This window comes from Micromys minutus (assembly GCF_963924665.1).
Source record: "Micromys minutus genome assembly, chromosome: 19".
Lineage (NCBI taxonomy): Eukaryota > Metazoa > Chordata > Mammalia > Rodentia > Muridae > Micromys > Micromys minutus.
The window spans coordinates 15,998,550-16,018,414 of record NC_137954.1 but is presented as its reverse complement, the minus strand read 5'-3'; the positions used below and the strand labels follow the sequence as shown (position 1 = coordinate 16,018,414).

The following is a 19,865-nucleotide window of genomic DNA, read 5'->3' as shown; positions in this document are numbered from 1 at the left end:
TGATCACAAGGAGGCACAGAGGGCTGTCTGCAGCAGTCTTCTGTGTTGCTAAGCTGCTTGCTGTTCGTCAAGTGCAGTGTATGTTGTATACTCTCAACTCCATGTTTTCACTGGCAATGGGCTTATCTGGACGTAATCACTTTGAACATAGAGGGACATTTGTAAATTGTAGACCAGGAACAGACTCAGAACTTGGACCCCAGAAGCTGGGATTTTGACCATTAGCAGGGGAGAACTGCTCCAGGAAACAGGAAATAGACCATAGCAGGCAGCAAAAGTAGATGCCCACAGTAGCTCTGAATCCTTCTCTATAAAGCCGTAGGTTGGGCTTAAAGCCTGATAGGAGGTGAGGAGAAAGAGTAAGGAATCAGGTGACTGCTGCTTTTGTGAGTCACCGAAAACATGGACAGATTCCAGAAAACAGGAAGGACAGAAGAAGTGCCCTTGTCTGCGACTCTTCTGGAAGTTGCTACACAATGGCAGTAGGCCATTTTTGTTTTGTTGATAGAAATAAAAAGGAGCTGCAGGGTAGAGCTGGGGGCATGGATGGCTCAGTGGGTAAACCACTTGCCATGTCAGTCTGAGGGCCTGGGTTGGTATCCCCAGGACCATTAAAGCCATGCATGTATAACCCCAGTGTTCCTACAATGAGTAGGAGAACACAGGAGGACTCCCAAGGCCTGCAGGCCAGCTGATCTGGCATAGGCAGCTGTGGACAACAATGACATCCTGTCCCAAAGAGGGCTACACCCAAGATTTTCCTTTGACTTCCACAGAGGTGCCATGGCACACATGCTGCTGTACCTGCACATATCCCACCCTCTTCCTCTCTCTAGTCCCCCCCCCCACACACACGGGGGCCAGGAGCAAGAGAGCTAGAGCTATTGCAGCAGGGAGGGAACTTCCCACTTATCTATATTTAATAATCATGTCTTTGAACAAACTGACAGTAGATAGTAACAAAAGAAAAGGCAATTTTATTTATATGCATGGGTGAACCAGAGGAAAGGAAAATGAAAACCCCCAAGTCTTATGAGATCTGGAAACTTAGAGAGGCTCCCGGACTACAGAGAGCAACAGGAGCAGGGGCCTTGGGCCTTGCTGAGGAAGGTGTTGAGAGCAAGCTGTGGGAGGGAGGAGGCCCCATAGTGACCTCAGTAGAAAACAGCATTCCCAGACTTTCCACTTCAGATGGCATTCCCTGAACTCCTTCATTGTCAGCTAACTGCCTCTGGCCTATTTGTACATAGTCCACCCTGAGTGTGCAGGAAGGTGGCCAGCGTCACACAGTACATCACATCAGTACCAGGGGGTCAGGGGGGACACATGTCTGGAGTCCAAGCTTGTTCCCTATCTGTTTTGTAACATCCCAGGAAAGGACCACAGAAAGGAGCCCAGAACATCTTTCTAGAAGGAAAAAAGCATAGTCATATTTAAATATACTTTATAATCAACCTCAGACAATGCAAAAAGTAGACCCTTCAGCATATCCTCAGCAAGATTGAATGGAAGGCCAGGTATGGTGGCTCACACATATAATCTCATTCAGCAAGCAGAGGCAGGAGGATTGTCATGAATTCAAGACAAGGCCAAGCTATAGAGGGAGAACCTGCCTGAAAGAAAAGTGAACAACTGAAACCAAAGGAAGCTGCCAGTGAACTGTCCTCTCAGTTCTTAGAGCTCCACTGTAATTAAGCTGAATCTTCCGAGCTGATGCTGGCACTCGGGAGTCAAGAGGACGAGGAAGGCCTTACAAGCCTTGAGGGTCTCCAGAAGATGTCCTACCTTGCCAAACAGCTCAAACACCCACCCTAAAACACGTACCTCGTTTAAACTTTTCTAATAATTTTTAATTTTGTATGACTGTTTTGAGTGCACACATGTATGTGTACTGTATGAGTGATTAGTGCATACAGAGGGCGGAAGAGGACGTTGGTCCCTGGAACTTAAGATGGGGTCTTGGACATTTGTGAGCCATTATGTGGGTGCTGGGCACCGAACTGCCTCCTCTGCAAGAGCAACAGTTGTTCTCAACCACTGCGTTGCCTCTCCAGCCACTGTACCTCACAGTGAAAGTCTCCCAACTAGCTCCCTGCTCTGGAACCGCCTAAGTAAGTAATGTTGCAACACGCCCAGTTCTCCACGATTATAAAGGTTTCTTTCTCACTCCTGTCTCAGTTGTGAAGTTCTGGTGCTAAAGAGCTCCTGAATGCTAAGACCCAAGTCCTGGCTAGGTGTGGTGACACACAGCCTTTAATCCCAGCACTTGGGAGTCAGAGGCCCGGGGATCTGAGTTTGAAGCTAACTGGTCTACAAAGTGAGTTCCAGGGCAGCCAAAGCTATATAGAGAAGAGAAACCCTATTTTAAAACAACCCAACCAAACCAAACCAAACCCAACCCAACCAAACCAAAGTCCTGGCGTAGTGAGAAAGGTGTAACCACACGACTGTGAGAAACTCTCTCACCCATGTTCTGATGGCCAGAGCAATTTGTGTGGTCAAGTATGAAATAAGGACATGCGAATCCCGGCACAGGGGCACTAAAGACAGGCACGTAGCAGGCTAAGCACTTAAATATGTATCCTTGGAAATGCTCATTTCTCCCCAAGGAGCAAAATAAGTCTTTTTTTTTTTTTTTTTCAGATATTTAGAGGCTCACCAGTGGTTTCTGTTTGCATTCTCTCTAATGTCTAGACCGCTATAGATGCCTTTCCTAAATGCATGTGTGCCCTTTCTGAGCAAGTCGGTAGTAATCACAACACTGGGAGCTAAGGAGGGGCAAAAGGAATACTGTAAGTAAATGTAATATTGCAAATGTTCTTGGCAGTGTGCTGGAGAGCTTGAGGAAGTTTTAAAGTCGTGTATGTATGTATACAATCCTCCCCTGCGTGTGCATACACTGTCAGTGGAAAAATGGAGAATAGGGAGACAGAATGGCTAGCTAGAGTCTAGGAATCTGGGAAGGTCAACTCATTTACATTTTAAAACGTTTTTCTGGCCTCAAAGCCTACACTTTGTTGTGCCTAGTGTAGGCCCCTCCCCCCAAAAGAAACGAGACAGAAAATACACGGAAGAAAGGTATTTCCTCTTCTAACAACTACATGTCAGTGGGCTGTTATCTTTTCACTTGTGCGTATTCACTGATGAAATCGGATTAACTCTTCTGGTGCAAAACAGTGAGATTTAATAACAAGAAAAGGAAAAGGGGAAGCCGAGAGGCCGAGATAGCACAAATTCATGGAGCAAGTAAGAATAAAACTTACTAAGAGAAAAATGGAGAGGAAGAAAAGACCCAAACAGAAAAGAAAGCTCAGGAACTTGAGGAAAGGGCTCTTACTGGTCTCCAGTCCCAGCCTCCCGCAGCTGGTGCTGAAATGCGGGAATCAGGCGCGCCCCCTGCCGGCAGGAGGAGACCCTCGGGTGGTTAGGTCTGGGGATGGGGGTTTGCAGCCAAGGCTGAAGGGCAGGGTTTAGAAATGTAGCTGCTTCGGCCGGCTGGGTGTCGGCGTGGAGCGATGCGAGCGCCCGAGTCGGCTGCATGTGGTCCGGCTCCAAACCCGGCCAGGGCGCCGCACGTCCACTCACCACCCGCGCCGTGGTTAGAGATGCTCGGTGATTTTCCCACTTCATTGCCACCACACGGACGGTGACTCCGCAAAGTCCTCTGCTTTGCTACAGCATCTGACTAACTGTAAGGTCGGAGCAAGAGCTCACTCAGCCTGGGCAAGGCGGTGACATTTCTCCCTCGCAAGGCACCCCACGACTATGGGGCCCTACGCAGACAGGAACCACACAGCACAGGTTAGGGGAAAGCAGCGCTACTGGAAAAGCGGACCGGAAACCCGTATCTCCCTTCCCGGAACCACTTCCGCTCGCCTTCTCCCCAGCTGGACCTTTAAGGCGGAGCTCTGCAGAGCGACGGGGCAAGCCTAGTGCGCTTGCGCGGCGCCCGTACCCTCCGGGAACCGTGAGTATCTACTCGGAGGCTCTGCAGGGTGGTTAGTGGGCTGTGTCGGCCCCGAGCCTCCACCGGGGGGTCCCTGCGGAGTCCTGCTCCCACCCGCGCCGGGTGTCGTGGGCGTGAGGAAAGCGCATCTATAGCCCCGAGGTGGCGTGAGGACGGGGAGTCCCGCAGCCGTGTTTTTGTCCCGCGCGTTGTCCTCCTGTATTGTCGACTCCAGTTCCCAGAGTGACTCCACTCAGCCAGAGGGAGCCATCTAGGGTCAAAAGACAGGCGAGCCGTACAAATTTAGCCGAAGTGTACATTTTGCTCCTTTGTCCTAGCTGAACGTGGGGATGTAGGTTGGAGGACCAAAGAAAATTTAAAAAATGTGGGAGCCGGGTCCAGACAGATCAGGTGCCCGGGGCCATCACTGTCACTTTGTATGCCTTTGTGTAGCTCCAAACCCAAGTAGTAACAGGAGCCTGGAGGGTGCTTCCGGAGTTGGAGATGTCTAGGTGTTTCCCCTTCAGAGTTATTAACACCATCTCACAGTCAATTTTCACATCCCATATGACCCAGAGGAAAAGCTGTTGAAGAAATTGGATGCACCTCAACCTGTTTCTTACTTTGAACTTGTAATAGCTTCAACATCTTTTTCAAGTTAAAGATCAAGCCCAACTTCTGACTCTGGTGTTACTCAGGATTCTTTTTGCTTGACAGGTCTCAGCAGAGTTAGAAGAAATGGCCCTGGTACCTTATGAGGAGAGCCCAGCAATTGGGCTCCAGAGATTCCATAAGCCTCTTGCCACCTTCTCTTTTGCAAACCACACCATCCAGATCCGTCAGGACTGGAGGCAGCTGGGAGTTGCTGCAGTGGTTTGGGATGCGGTAAGTCAGCACTTTGCAGGGCCTTCAAAACCATCTGCAGTTGCAAGACTGTTGTCTCAGAAGGAAATGGATGGCTTTATTGAAATATGATTTATATATACTCTCCACCAATGTAAAGTCTGCAAAAACATTGGGTTGTTCAGCACATTCATGGCAGTACATCTGTTACACTATTTACATTATGACATTATGGTCCCTGCATCTCCTTGCCCACCAGTTATCCCCCCCACCCCCTTTACATATACTGCACTTTGAAAAGCTGAGGGAAATGAAATGAAGTTAGTTGCCCAGTGAGGATCAGAAGACTGAAAAAAAACAAACAAACAAAAAAAATCAGGGGCCCGATTGCACTGGGCGCTCATTAAGTTAGTTTCTAAAATACCACACAGAGAATGTGTAGAGGCAGTCCCCAAAACTGACGTCATGTTTTCAGTTTTTCATGGCTTTTCTGTTTCTGATGAAGTCTGTCTTCAGCTGTTCAACAAGTGGTGTAAACTCTTCAATTATACTCCTAGGGTATAGCTGAGGGTTGGGGAGTAAAAATTACGAGATTGTAAGCAAATGTTCATTCATCATCGTGTTAAATTCCAAAGCTTTTGATGAAAACCAACCTTCTGATACCCAGAAGATGGCCAGGGTCCCTGTGGGACAGTGACTCAGCAGCAAGGCTCAGGCGGCTGTGAGCCTTGTGATGCTCCCATGCCTTAGGAAGCAGACAGAACCTTGAGGAAAATCAAAGATTCATGTCATTTCTCCCAGAACAGTTTTGTAAACTTGATGGAAAATGCACTGCGACACAGTAGGAAATGAAGTTTTCTAGGTGAAGCTGGCCCCTAGCTTGTAGTGTTCATAAGGGGTTTGGGGCACACCGTGCCTACGTTTGCTCTAATGTGTTACCTTGCAGTAGCAGCAAGTAAGTTCCTGTGCATGGGGAATTGTACTTTTCAGGCAGGTAGGGAGGGAGAGGGGAGGAAGGAGGGAAGAAAGGAGGAGGGAGAATATGAATGTTCACTGTTTCTTCCTGCCAGTTCTTGGCACTCTGAAGCTCCACAGCTCTTCAAACCCTTGCTGACCCGAGTCCTGTTCACACTGTGTTGATTCAGGCTGTTGTTCTTTCCGTGTATCTGGAGACGGGCGCCGTGGAGCTCAGGGGCCGCGCTGCCGTGGAGCTGGGAGCTGGCACAGGGCTGGTGGGCATAGTGGCTGCCCTGCTGGGTAAGTGAATGGTCTGGCCCACCCCTCAGTGAGCAGAACTCATCGAGAGGTACACTCACTGTTTCCTTAGCAGAAAACACGTGGTTGGGATTCCCCTTACCGAGTTAGCTTCTCCCTCCCGTGCTCATGATTGCAGACAATAACCCTTGTATGCAGTCTCTTTGGTTTCAAAAAAGTTCGTAGACTACCAGACTTAATTCCAGGAGGTAAGTAGAACAGACAATCATAGTCCGTCATTGTTGAGGAAGCAGCTGGTTTTTTCCTCCTAGGGAGGATAGGTCCCTCAGGTGTCCCCCTACTGACATTTTAAGAAATGACATTCATAGTCCGTATTCTTAATTGATACCACTCTATCAACGTTCATCTGACACAGGCATTGATTTTATTTTTTTTTCCTTTTATCTTGCTGGAGATAGTGTCTTCTAATGCTGGCCAGGCTGGCCTTTAGTTTGTAATCCTTCCTCTTCCTCTTAAGTAGCTGGGATTACAGACATGCCGCCCCACTGTGTGGGTAGCTGGGATTAGAGTAGCTAGGATTACAGACATGCCGCCCTACTGTGTGAGTAGCTGGGATTACAGACATGCTGCCCCACTGTTTGTGGCAGCTTTGAACATTTTAAAATTTCATTTCCCCCCCACTGTTGACATCTTTCTACAACATGTGACTCATTGTTTGAGTTACATGACCAGGAGCAGCTAACTTTTAGGACAGCATCTGTCATGCTGACCACCTAAGCAGCCATCTGGGGCTCTGATTCAGTGGCTCTGGTGTGGGACTTTAGAGCTTGTTTTGTAAAAAGCTCCCAGGATGATGCCACAGGTCCTCAGAGCACAGTAATGGTGGTGTGTGTGTGTGTGTGTGTGTGTGTGTGTGTGTGTGTGTGTGCATGTGTCTGCCTGGAGTTACAGAACCTTGAATTTTTTTGTGTTTTGGCCATGCTTTGGGCCCAACCTAAGCCCCTCTTGTCCCCCCACCCCCTTTTCTTTTCCTGAGGCTAACATTTCTGTTTTAGAGCCAAGTTCTGTGTTGTTTTGTTCAGTCTTGATTAGAGAGTATTGGCAGGGATAGCGGAGTTGAGCATCTTAGAGGCTGGAGAGATTTCTCAGTGGTTAGAACACCTGGGTTTGATTCTATCACCCACATGGCTGCTCAGAGAACCCTGTAGCCTCACTGCCGAGGTATCCAGCGTCCTCTTCTGACTAAGTGGAAACTGTGTGTAAGTGGTACACAGACACACATCTGTGCAAAACACCTCTATTCAGGAAACTGAAGCTTAATGTTTTTAAATGTACACATTGATTGATTCTTCTGTCCGTCTAGAAGCAAAACAAGTCATTGGTGAGACACTTGCTGGCTGCATGTCATTTTTATCCTCCAGCATTACCATGGTTGTCATATATTATTTTTAATTTTGATTTTCAACTGAAACTGGCATTTTGGGATATTAAGCCAAATTTAGTGTCCTTATCAGCAGAGATCCTGGACTCAAAGAAATTAGGTTCTTGGTATGCCAACACTCCTTTGCCCCCTGTTTTCTACTGTAAACATGGGCTTCTTGCAAAATTTTGTTGACTGGTGTAGAGACATGCTAGTGCATAAATTTATAGTTGCAGTTATAATTAATTTGGACACCTTGTTTGTTCCATCAGTTTGAGCTTGGGCACAGTGTTAAGTTCTAAACACTGACTTCTCCATCTGTAAAATGGGGTAGTGGTAGTGTTTGCTCCTCAGTGAGGCTCAAGAGGGGCTAGTTTCCATCTATATGTAAGTAGCTATGTTAGCTCCTTAGCTGTGTGTATGAGTGTGTATATATGGTATGTGTATGTATGTGTATGTGTTTATATGTTTGTGTGGTGTAGGTTAAAAAGATCCTTACATTCTGTATATATTAATTAATGCTGGCAATTATTCCATAACCAGCCTTTTCACAAATAATCAACCCAGAGACCTTTTAAAATTTCAGTGCCTTAGGTCTTAGCTGGGAGATGATTCTCAACTAGTTCATCTAAGTTAACCTGTCTGCCTAGCCCCATCCAACTACATGGCAAGCTATACCTTCCAGGGCCACAGTCACATCCACCTCCCTCATGTCTCCTGGCAAAAAAGACTTTTCTCCTCCTTTTCAGAGTTCCTTTCCTCCTCCCAGGAAGTCCTACCTTCCACTTCCTGCCCAGCTAGTCAGATTTTTATTAAAGCCATCAGAGAATGATTTAGGTAGTTGAGGGAGGACAGACACAATTTCATACAGTGTATCCCGACAGTTAGGGTAGGTGGGTGGGCGTGCATGTGTGTGTGTGTGTGTGTGTGTGTTGTTGTTGTTGTTGTTCTGGGTGCTTCTGTTTTTAATAAGTCTAGAGCTGTGGGATTAAAGAAGTCAGGATGAGTTTCTTCAGACACTATTTTAGAATGAGGGATAGCAATTGCTTCATGTGTCTGAGTCTTAGGTTGAGGCTCTTGAGAAACAAGACCATAACTCATTCTGTTGTCTTTGACTCTTGAACAGTACCAGCCACTTGACTGGGATACTTGGCTAGTTTGGAGCTTGGTCATGAACAAGCTAGGAGCAATGACTCGGCAGTGATGAACATGCTGTGATGGCCCTTGCTCTTGAATAGGACCTCAGTTTGGTTCCCAGCACTCACATCAGGTGACTGACATTGACTGCAAGTCCAGCTCCAGGGGATACAACATCCTCTTCTGGACTCTGGGCACTTACACTCACACATGCACACGCACACTCAGACACACACAGTTCAAAGTTTAAAATTTAAAAAGAAAAATAAACTAACCATATTGAAGACTTTTGCATATTTTTCTCTATAAAACTGATACAACTCTATTACAAAAATAATTCTCTTTGTAGCAGGTGTCCTGTTTGCATTTTGATGTATTTCCTTTTGTTTGATTTTTTTCTGTCTGTATTTACATAATCACAGTTGTCATCATGGCTATATAATGTCTGTGTGTCTGTATGTATATATACATATACATACAGACACACAGACATTATATATATATATATATATATATATATATATCTTCATATTACTATCATAAGCATTTATGTTGCCACATGACTTTCCTACTCAATATGAAGTATTAGGTTAGAGAAATTTCGATGTTAAAAATTGAGAGTAAGAAATTTTTAAAAATAGGAACAACTAAAATGTAGTGATTTTGAAACGTTGGGAAGAGGTTGATTGTTTCCTTTTTAAAGTTCGTGTTTTGGTAGTCTTAGTCATTCGTTCCTGAGTGCAGGGGTTACTTAGAAAATGCCTGCTAGGTCAGTGTAGGTAGCACACAGTAAGCAGCCAGGCAGACTGTCATCTTAGGAAGCTTATGTTCTAAGTCTGGAGTGAAGGACAGGGTAAAGGCAGGGACATAAAAAGGTTAAAAGAAGTGATTGGTGCTCGGCAGAATGTCTGTATTGGATGTGAGGCTCTCGGAGTGAAGGAGCCGTTCCTGTGGGGGGATGAGCGTACCTGTGTCATAAGTAGGTTTGCTCATGAGTTCTCAAGTGTTGACAAATGGTTAGTAAGGAAGTCACCTTTGAATCTAGTTCTGACTTTCAAACTCAGAGTTTTGGTTTAAAAATCCCCTGAAACTTTATGCTAATTGGGAACTATTTCTAGGTGGGGAAAAGAAAATCCCAGTTTTGAATTTGGATTTGAAGATTGTAGGTTGAGCTGGGCCAGAGAATCTGCATTTGAAAAAAATCTGTAATTTGATGCCCAGTTAAATCTGGAGACCTGTCCTCCTAATCCAGTGCTTAGGAAGATGCCATCTGTTGACTTGTGCCATTATATTACAGCTCTGCTGAGCCTCGGACCTGTGCTTCTGAACATTGTCTAAGTAGTCACCCAGGAGCGGAGGGACAGGCTTTGAATGACAAGTAGCACTGTCTCCTTCATGCGGTGTAATGAAGGGGACACAGAGTTAATGGACTGTGGTTAGATTTCACATTCAGCCCCGTTGGCCTCTGGCGTCTGTGTAACTGTCTGTCTAATGCTGACTTGAGCCTTCACTGTTTGTACCATGCATGACCATGGCTGCCTCCCACCTGGTCCTTCTGCTTTCTCAGACTCACTTCCTGAAGTAGCTACCAGAGAGTTAGCTAAAATGGACAATTAACTGATGTTGTGATCTGTGTTTAAACATACCTCTCTGTTGCTATGGACTCCATCCTGGGCTTGTTGGCAAGGCTTTGTAACCTCATTCTGTAGCTCAGCAGCTTCTTCCGTGTCTTGTGGAGTCCCCTGGCTGGTGGTGGTCACTTACGGATTTGTAAACAGGTAGATGTTAGGGTACTGTTCAGTTGACATTACAATCCTATGTCAGCTCTGGAATACCTTGTAAGATAACAGTACCCAGTTGATAGAGATCTGCTTGCTTTTCCTACAGGACAGGCATTAGAGAAGTTATCAGAGTAAGTGCTGAGGTGAAGCTTAAACAAACAGAATAGGTTGCTCTTTGTCCTGCTAAGAACTACACTGTCAAACCTGGAAGGCTGCCTGCAGTTTTCATTATCAGAACAGTCACTGAATTCTGCTGACTGGGCAACACCGTCCATGAGTCATTAGAGCGGGATAGGCCCAGGCTTGAAGACTCACTCGGACAGCTTGAGCACTTTTATCGGCAGTACCATCTGAAACTGAGAACCTCCAGATTTCATTGCACACCACCATTGTGTTTTATCAAGATAAGAAATGCCTGGTGTGAGCCGCCACTGGAAAGGAGTTGGGATCCTTTGGGAGATTAGAAAAGAATGTACAAAGGAAAGATACTATTATGAAGGAATAAAACAACTTTAAGTTTCAGACTTTCTGATGTCAGAACTAGACCTGACTTTAGTTTGTAATGGTTGGATGTACTTCAGTTTTCTTTTTACACACATTGGTTTAAAAAAATAGATATTGCAGTTCATTGTCCAATAACCCATACAGACAGATGGATAAAATACTGTGCCATTAATTTCCTCATCTGCATGTAGAAGAGCATTTGGAGAACATGAACTAGCCTTCTAAGATGTTACCTGGTGCACACTAAGTCCATACACTAATTCAGAGGACAGTTTCTCATAAGTCATGGTTGTCACACAAACAGCTCAGCTGCTCCAGAATAGCATGGTGGTGACCTGGGCATTCTCAATGGCTGAGTTGTCTCTTGCGAGTCTGTTTAACTTTCGTTCCTCTAAAGCAGACTTCTTTGGTTTGTATTTGTATCTTTTTGTCTTGATAGTCATATTCTGCTGCTTGGTTTTTCTTTCTTGGATTGTATTTTACCATGAGCCCTGCCGATTTGAAGGCTATGACCGATGAATCAAGTTGAATGGTGACTACTCGTGAAGGCTGGGGAAGTCAGGAGCATTGGCAAACAGGTGTGCCACAGAAGCAAGCTGAAGGTTTACTTTTATTTACACAGCATAAAGCATTCTGGTCTGGTTACCTGCCTGTGGAAGGGTGCTGTTTTCTGCATAATAGGTGGATATTTAGATAATGCCCTGTGTTAACCAGACAAGACTCTTCTTGTCTACTATGGTTATATGACGTTCACCTTACTTTCTGTTTGTCCCTCATTGTAGGTGCTCGTGTGACTATCACGGATCGAAAAGTAGCGTTAGAATTTCTTAAGTCAAATGTTGAAGCCAACTTACCTCCCCATATCCAACCTAAGGTTGTTGTTAAGGAGCTGACTTGGGGACAAAATTTGGAAAGATTTTCACCTGGAGAATTTGATCTCATACTTGGAGCTGATGTCATATACTTAGAAGATACCTTCACAGACCTTCTTCAAACACTGAGACATCTCTGTAGCAACAACTCTGTGATTCTTTTAGCTTGCCGAATCCGCTACGAACGGGATAATAACTTCTTAGGGATGCTGGAGAGGCAATTTACTGTGAGTAAGGTTCACTATGATCCTGAGAAGGACGTTCACATTTACAAAGCACAGAAGAGAAAGCAGAGGGAGGACTTGTAGCGGGCACTATTCTCTTAGAACTGAATTTGCCAGTTAGGGTCTCACAGCTAGAACTCTTAACAGTGTTAATGACATGGTGACTGAAGTCATTCCCCTCAGAGCTGCCTGAGGAACAAAGCACACGTGGACTTTGTAGACAGTGCCCTGTCTTGTCGCCGGGACTGTTAGTCAGATCGGCGCACCGCTGTCAATGGACGTGTGAGGTTTGGCTGCGTTTTTTCCTTGTCCTGTGTGCTCACTCGGTGAGCAGCTTCCACTGATAAAGTAAAAAGTGTAAAGTGTCTCTAAACTGGTGAGCCAGTGAGACATTCTGGGACAGGTTTTGTTGGTTTCCTTGTCTGCTGAGTGTAAACGGATTTATTACATGTATTCCCTGAAATGTTTGTACTGTTGGAGTCTCCTCTTTTTTTTTTTTTTTTTTTTTTTTGCGACAGATAAGGCCTTATTCTGTAGCTCTGGGTGGGTCTGACAATGTAGCCAGGCTGACCTCAGGCTTCCCCTGGCTGACCCTTTAGTTCTTAAGTACCTTGAGCTGCAGATGAGTTTTCTGGGTCTCCTATCATACCTCTTTACCAGATCTCAGGGGTAAGGATGTAAGCAAAGAAATACAATTTTACATTTGAAATCACTTAAACTTGTAGGTTAAAAATTTCCTTCCAAACCATGCTTTTGTCAGTCTGTTTCAACTTTGCTGTTTCTCAGTGTTGCTGTATCTATTTCTTAGGATTTTTTTGTTTTGTTTTGTTTTTTGCTTTTTAGTATGTCCGTTTTTAAAAGTAAAATCTCATTTCTTCACAAAGGTTAGCTTCCAAGGTGCAAACTCTTTATTGTACCTATAATCACTCATTTGACTTAAGGCTCCGTGATGGGTTGCAAGCTCTTGGGAGGCCTGTTTCATTTTGCTTCCCTAGGGTCCAGTAAAAAGTGTATAACGAAGTAATCAAGGTGAATTCCACTTCTAGGTAATTGATGTTTTGTGGCGCTAGGGATCAAAACTAGGGTTTTGTAGACACTGGGCAAACACTAACCTCGAGTCATTACATCCCCAGCCAGAGGTTACTAGTGTTTTAGTTTTCTCTGGGTAGACTTTATGAATAAAGTTTTCGATGCAAGCTTCTTCATTGACATTAAAATTAAACCAAAAGCTCAGGTGGTTTAGAGTGCTCTAACAGCGGCATTGGTCATAGACATTTGTTGAATAGAGTATTCAAAGTAAGACCTTATTTTCCTTTTATGAAATATTTTGGGTATGAGAGTACCTGTCAATGTTGTCTTTTATATCTGTTTAACTTGGTAATTGTATTATTGGTCATGGTCATCTCTAGAAGGTGGTGTGTGTTGTGTGTAGTGTGTATTAGGTACAGAAAGTTTAAGTGGGAATATTCCCAAGATGAGATTGAAAGGGGGAGAGAGAACAGCAGGACTGGTATGGAGATTTTGGGCGGCAACTGGAAAAGTACTCTAATTCTTTAGGGCTGGGATTCTCTGACTGGCCTTTTACATCTATATGTTCTGTTCATTGGTTGTTAAGGGCACAAGCTTGGGCTGAAGAAAATACCTGTAGAGGGGTGCAACTATCAGGAAATATATTCTTTTACATAGAAATCAGAATTGTAATTCACCCAATTACAATTAACTGAGTATTAGATTTTTAAAAATTGGTATTTTGGTTATGTGTGCCTGTGTGCAGATATGTGCATATAGCACACACAGAATCTAGAGTTGCAACCTGTAGAGCTAGAATTACAGGTTATGAGCTGCCTAGGTGCTGGAAATTGAACTTAGTCCTCTGAAAGAGCCTCAAATGTTCTTTACCACTACAACCACCTCTCTACGGCCTGAATGCTAGATTATTTTGGGGGTAGAATCCTGTTACTACCATTTGAGACAGTCTAGCCATGTTGCCTAGGCTGACCAGGAATAACTCCTACCCCCGCCTCCCCAGGGATGGGGTTACAGATGTACGTCATCACTCCCAGCTCGCTGCAATCCTGTCTTAGCAGATACAGTTTATACTGGAAACAGCACTGAGTTTTAGGTGGTCATAAAAGGCAGCTCAGTAACACTGGTGCATATAAAAAATAAGACCATTATGATTATCTAAATGTTTCACGTTATGTCTGCTTTTCTCTCCTAATCTAATCTGCCTCATGAAAAGATTCTCAGGCTGTTAAAATAACAAAGCATACTCTCAATGAAGTTACCTGAATGTGTACAAGACTTACTAATCAATAATCAATGCCCTTTCACTACTATGCTTCTCTTTGCCCTACGAGACCTAGTCTTAAACTGAGCCTCCTGTCTCAGTCTCTTGCACTTTGATATATATCCCCAGATAATTGCTATTCTTTATTGGAAGTATTTTCTACTAGTTCTTTAACAGAATAGAACCTTAGAGTGCTTAAAAAAACACGCAAAAACAAAAACCAATGTAACACAGTATTGGTTAAGTTGTGCTGGAACCCAGCACCTGACACGAGTTATAGAAGGCATGAGTTTCTGTGTTGTGGCCTTTCTATTCCTCATAACCATCCCACAGAAAAGTAGCATCTAAGTTCTTTCCAGAACAAGGGGTGTCATGTGAGAGGCTGCATCAGCAAGTTAGAGGAGTGTTCTCACACTTGCACAAGCTCAATAATCTAGGCAGTCAACATTTGAAGACTTGTTAACTCAAAGGTTTTTTATTTTTTGTTTTTGGTAACATTTTATTTTTTTATTAGATACTCTATATTTACATTTGAAATATTATCCCTTTCCCCCACCCTGCTCCCATCCTCCCTCCACCTCCACTTGTCTTCATGAAGGTGCACTCCCTCCTAATCACCCTCTCCACCCTGTTGCCTTGGCATTCCTCTACATTGGAAAAGTATGTCTTCCCTGGACCAAAGGCCTCTTCTCACATTGATACCAGACACTATCTTCAGCTACATTTGCAACTGGAACTATAGGTCTCTCAATGCGTGCTCAGTGGTTTTAGTCCATGGGAGTTTTGGAGGGTTTGGTTGGTTGATAATGTTCTTCCCATGAGATTGTAACCCCTTTCAGCTCCTTCAGTCCTTTCTTTGGCACCTTCATTGGGGTCCCCATGTTCAGTCTGATGGTTAGCTGCAAACATGCTCAGCTGTATCTGTGTGACTCTGGAAGAGCCCCTGAGGAGGCAACTCTATCTGGTTCCTGCCAGTAAGCACTTCTTAGCATCAGCAATAGTGCTTGGGTTTGGTGGCTGCATATGGGGTGGATTCCCCAGGTGAGGCAGCCTCTGAATTTTCTTCAATCCCTGTTCCTCTATTTGACCTTGTATTTCCTTCCATGAGTGTTTCGTTCTCCCTTCTAAGGACTGAGGCATCCCATTTTGGCCTTCCTTGTTTTTGAGCTTCATAAGGTATGTGAATTGTTTCTTGGGTATTCAGAGCTTTCTAGGGCCAGTATCCACCTATCAGTGAGTGCATACTGTGTGTTCTTTTATGACTGGGTTACCTCACTCAGGATGATAGTCTTTAGTTTTATCCATTTGCCTAGGAATTTTATGAAGTCATTGTTTCTAATAGTTGAATAGTACTCCATTGTGTAAATGTACCACAATTTCTGTATCCATTCCTCTGTTGAAGGACATCTGAGTTCTTTCCAGCTTCTGGCTATTATAAATAAGGCTGTAACTCAAAGGTTCTTAATGCTGTAAAATTGTAAATACTGCTTGGCATGGCTAGGAAAGGGTTAAGTTTAAAAATCGAGAGACAGTCTCAGCAAAACAAAAAATTCAACATGGGATGCTAATTATGGGGGCAGAAGGGAAAACTAACAGACTAGAAAGATCTATGCACATCATAACCTGGTGTACAACTGGCTCTGCTATTCCAGTTTTTCCTTCAAAACCACAGAGACATGAAAGATGGGATACAGCTCAGTGTTAGATTACTTGGCATTCGAGATAGAACCCAGGGTTCAATCCTGGCATACTTAAAGATGTATGATATGGTAGAACACTGGACTGGTATGAACAGGTGTGGAGTTTAATCCCAGTGTCACAGAAAGAGGTTTAATGAAAAAAGCTAGACACAAAGTCACACACGTTATAATTCCATTTATTTGAAATACTCAAGAGTTGCTAAATTCACTGAAAGCAGACTGTGGGTTGCCAGAGGCAGGAAGAACAGGGGAAATTAACCGTTTAGTAGGTGTAGGGTTTTATCCAGAGGATGGAAATGTCTGTGAACTGCACAAGAATGATGGGTACCCAACTATGTGAATGCAAATGGTCCATTTTACAATTCTGTTAATCATATTAATTCAAAAATAAAAATCATATTCATCCCTGGAAACGAGCCTGCCTTTCACTTGATGTTAGTCCTTATCTGGAGAATGCTTAAATTGTGAGGAAAATTGGTATCAGGCAAGGTGGCCTGGATGAACAGCGCTTTCCTGGACTTGACTGTCAACTTAATGCCAAGTGGCACTGCTTACGACATGGAAAATGCCTGAAGAGACAGATTTGGGAGAGAAATTTGTTGTGTTTGGGACCTGTGCTTCCCTATAAATGTAATAAACATATGACAGTCTAGAATTCCCTGTAGAGGAAAGGAATGCCAACTATACAAAGTTAGGTTCTTGGAGGAATGCTTTTAGATTTAAGAAGTACTTGTTACTCTAGTTACTTGTTACTCAAATGACAACCACAGGAGGACAGGCATTGTGACCATTTCAGAGGTCCAATAGCTTACAAGTAATATGACCACAGGACTGTACTGCTTGATACGACTCTGGTTTACACCTCTTGTCCTCACAAAATTGACACCATGTATGTTCTAAAGGCTCTTACTATGTAGCTCTGGCAATCCCGGGGTTGAAGGTGTGTCACCATGCCAGTTTCCACTCTTAAATGTCTCAGTAACTCAGGTAAGTGTGGTTGCTCTGCAGAAAGGAGCAATAGGAAATCCACATGACCTGTGTTTCCAGACCACACATCATAGGGACCTTATACGTCCTTTGACAATAGCCATATCCACTCCATGAGTCCCCGTTCACACCCTTCCCACCTTCCCCACAAGCTCTCTACCATACAGCCCAACCTAGCCTCTGGTTGTGGCCATGTCCCTGAGCCTGGGACTACATTATCCTACCCACCTTCCTTTTTTATACAGTCATATAGTTCAGAATAAAGGTGATCGGGTTGTTACTGCTCTTTCAGGGCATGCACACACTTCCTAACTGTATGCTGCTAGTCTCCATTAGATACTCAACAGGAGAACAGCACTTGGGAGTTTTAGATCACTGGTCAACCTTACTGAGAAAAAAGTACTAAAAATAATCCAGTAAAATTGAGTGTTTAGATGTGTTGTGTGAATTACACTTTTCTGTTGCTAAGCATTACAAGCTTGTGATTATTCAATGCAAGCTTTGCTCATTTGACAAAATAAACTCAAGTTCAAGAAAATGAGGATAAACACATACTAGCTTTGGGGGGGGGGGTCCCAGGCCCAAAAAAGAGAGACTTTACAGAGTTTTTAAAAGCATGTTTATGTGACTGCACATAAATGTCTGTGTAAAAAGGGCATTATGACAGTTGATACCACAAAGATTACAGTAAGAAAAGCACTTTATGACAATATTTCACAAATTCACAAGGATCACTTTAATATACAAAGTAACTGCTACCATTCTGAACACAAAGCAGCCAGTATGTACATAGTGTTAATAAATGCATGGTGTCTTGGAACTTTTATTCTTTACACATAAAGCACAAAAAGATTTAGGTAAAAAATTGAAACAGGGATGTTTCTAGTTTGTTGGGGACGTTATTAGAAATGTATGTCCCTTTCATTGTTATTAGTACTCCAACAGGAACATTAGAGTTAAAGCTGATACCCTGTTTTGTGCTGACAGTTCTGGGGAGGTATTCTCTATTCCGGTACTCAAGGAAAAACTAAAAAGCCAAATACCACTCTAGGACTTCCCTGGTTATTTTGTTTTTCAAAAGTTTCAAGTGACATGTCTAGGTTGGAAATGATCCCTTCCACTGGGGCATTATAACCGATGTGTACAGACCAGTTGAAGACAGCTTTACAGAAAACTGCTAACTAGCACACTTCTTCACCATCCTAATAAATCTACACACACAGAAAATGTTGACAAAGTTTCCCACTTTTAATATAAATAATTTTATTACATACACATCGAAGTGGCACCTGGGTAAAAATACGTCTATAAAGCACTTACCAATTCAATTTTAAAAAACATAAGAAAATAAAACTTCCCAAATATAATAAATCATTTCATGTGGCCAACATAGATTATGATCTGCAGTGATCTTTCTTCCCTACTGATATTTTTCAACATCTCAAGACTTACTCTCATCTCTTGAGATGTCCCTTATTCAGAAGCTTAGAAATGCTATACTTCTACGGGCAAGTAGTAAATCATGCCTGGGAAGTTTCCTACTGTTTGACCCTTCTCAGATACTTCCTATAGATTATTTATCAATCCAATCTTTACCCAGCCGGGACCTGTCCCACGGAGTGGACGGCCAGCTTCTCATAGCTCGGCCTGTTCTCATACTGACAACTTGCTTCCCAAACTTTGCTTTTTTTTTTTTTTTTTTTTTTTTTTAATTTTTCTTTTTTTAAAAAATAAATTTCAAGCTAAAACACCTGAAATATAATTCCTCCATTCAAATGTTATCTGGTCCTTGTTAAAGTTTGTTTGCCCCTGAGGACACACACAAAGGCTTAGAACTACATTCACTAATCAGTAACATACCATGAGAAGATGAGTCAGCCGGAACTTCAGCACCCTGTTTGATTTGTTTGAAATTCTTCCATACTGACTCAATTTCATGATACCTTCAACCCTTCAAGGATTATATGCCTCTCTTGGCCATTGATTCTAGAAAGTCAAGGAAACCAGTTCCTAGTACATAACAGTGACTGTTAACTTAAAGAGTCAACATTATTAACATCGAAATTAATCAAGACACACACAAGCCACCCAAACCTCTAGTTGTGCTTTGTACATCTCAGTGAACACGTTTATTCTAGAATGATTCACCTACAGGCCTAACAAAGCATATTATTCTCCCCTCAGTCAGAAACCAGTCAAGTTTAGGCAGCATTTCTCTCAAGTTAAACAAAGCCAAATTAAAATGATTTAGTAACAACGATTACATGGTTTCCCATGATGACAATAAATTAATTGCTTTAACAAGGTTTGTAATCTGACATTTTTTTTTTGGTATACTCTACATAAAACTAATGTTGGAGTGAGAATAAAATTTAAAATTATAAGTACTTATTTTTCCTTCAGTATTAGTCAAATCTAATTCCCAGATATTTAGCTTTTATAACATGCTTAAGGCTAACTATGATATTGTAATCAATGAAAAGCTTCCATTAAGAAGTCATGATTTGAAGAGGAGGAAGACAAAGGGTCAGCTGAGAACTCACTGATGAGGAATTTCCCAAGTTGCTGATACCCAAACTGGGTCATTAAAAAACAAAAGTGCAAGTTACACCGAACATTTACAAAGAATTATTGTAAATACAACCCCAAGTAAATATACAACCTTTGTATTGGGCCCCGGAGAATGATATGCCAATAGTTTTCAGTGTTACAAAGGCAAAACAAAAGCCTCCAGAAGGAACTGAAAAGGAAGCAGCTACTGGTAAAGAAACCAACTTGTGTTACTAGCTGACTGGAGTCGACAAAGAATTAAAACTTCCTAAAAAGGAAAGACGACATTTAGATTAAAGTCACTTCAAGTAAGTAAAAGCATTCCGGGTTATGTAAATGTTTGTTTCTAAGCCCCAATATTTGTATGATTCCATGTCACCCTAAATGGTCGAAAAC

The 19,865-nt window shown here is 43.1% G+C and overlaps 1 protein-coding gene across 1 annotated transcript; it reads left to right on the top strand.

Moving 5' to 3' along the window:
* The first annotated feature begins 3,874 nt into the window (after positions 1 to 3,874).
* Positions 3,875 to 12,459, top strand: METTL21A (methyltransferase 21A, HSPA lysine). Its single transcript, XM_080933216.1, has 4 exons — positions 3,875 to 3,967; positions 4,664 to 4,831; positions 5,935 to 6,046; positions 11,629 to 12,459. The coding sequence occupies exons 2-4, from the start codon at positions 4,685 to 4,687 to the stop codon at positions 12,024 to 12,026; spliced, it is 657 nt and encodes a 218-aa protein (XP_080789342.1). The 5' UTR covers positions 3,875 to 3,967; positions 4,664 to 4,684; the 3' UTR covers positions 12,027 to 12,459.
* The last annotated feature ends 7,406 nt before the right edge of the window (positions 12,460 to 19,865 follow it).

Bases quoted from the DNA above. Each gene is read 5' to 3' on its own strand.
- METTL21A (XM_080933216.1), top strand. From the start codon at position 4,685: ATGGCCCTGGTACCTTATGAGGAGAGCCCAGCAATTGGGCTCCAGAGA. The intron at 4,832-5,934 runs GTAAGTCAGCAC...GTGTTGATTCAG, and splicing joins CTGCAGTGGTTTGGGATGCG to GCTGTTGTTCTTTCCGTGTA. The intron at 6,047-11,628 runs GTAAGTGAATGG...CCCTCATTGTAG, and splicing joins CATAGTGGCTGCCCTGCTGG to GTGCTCGTGTGACTATCACG.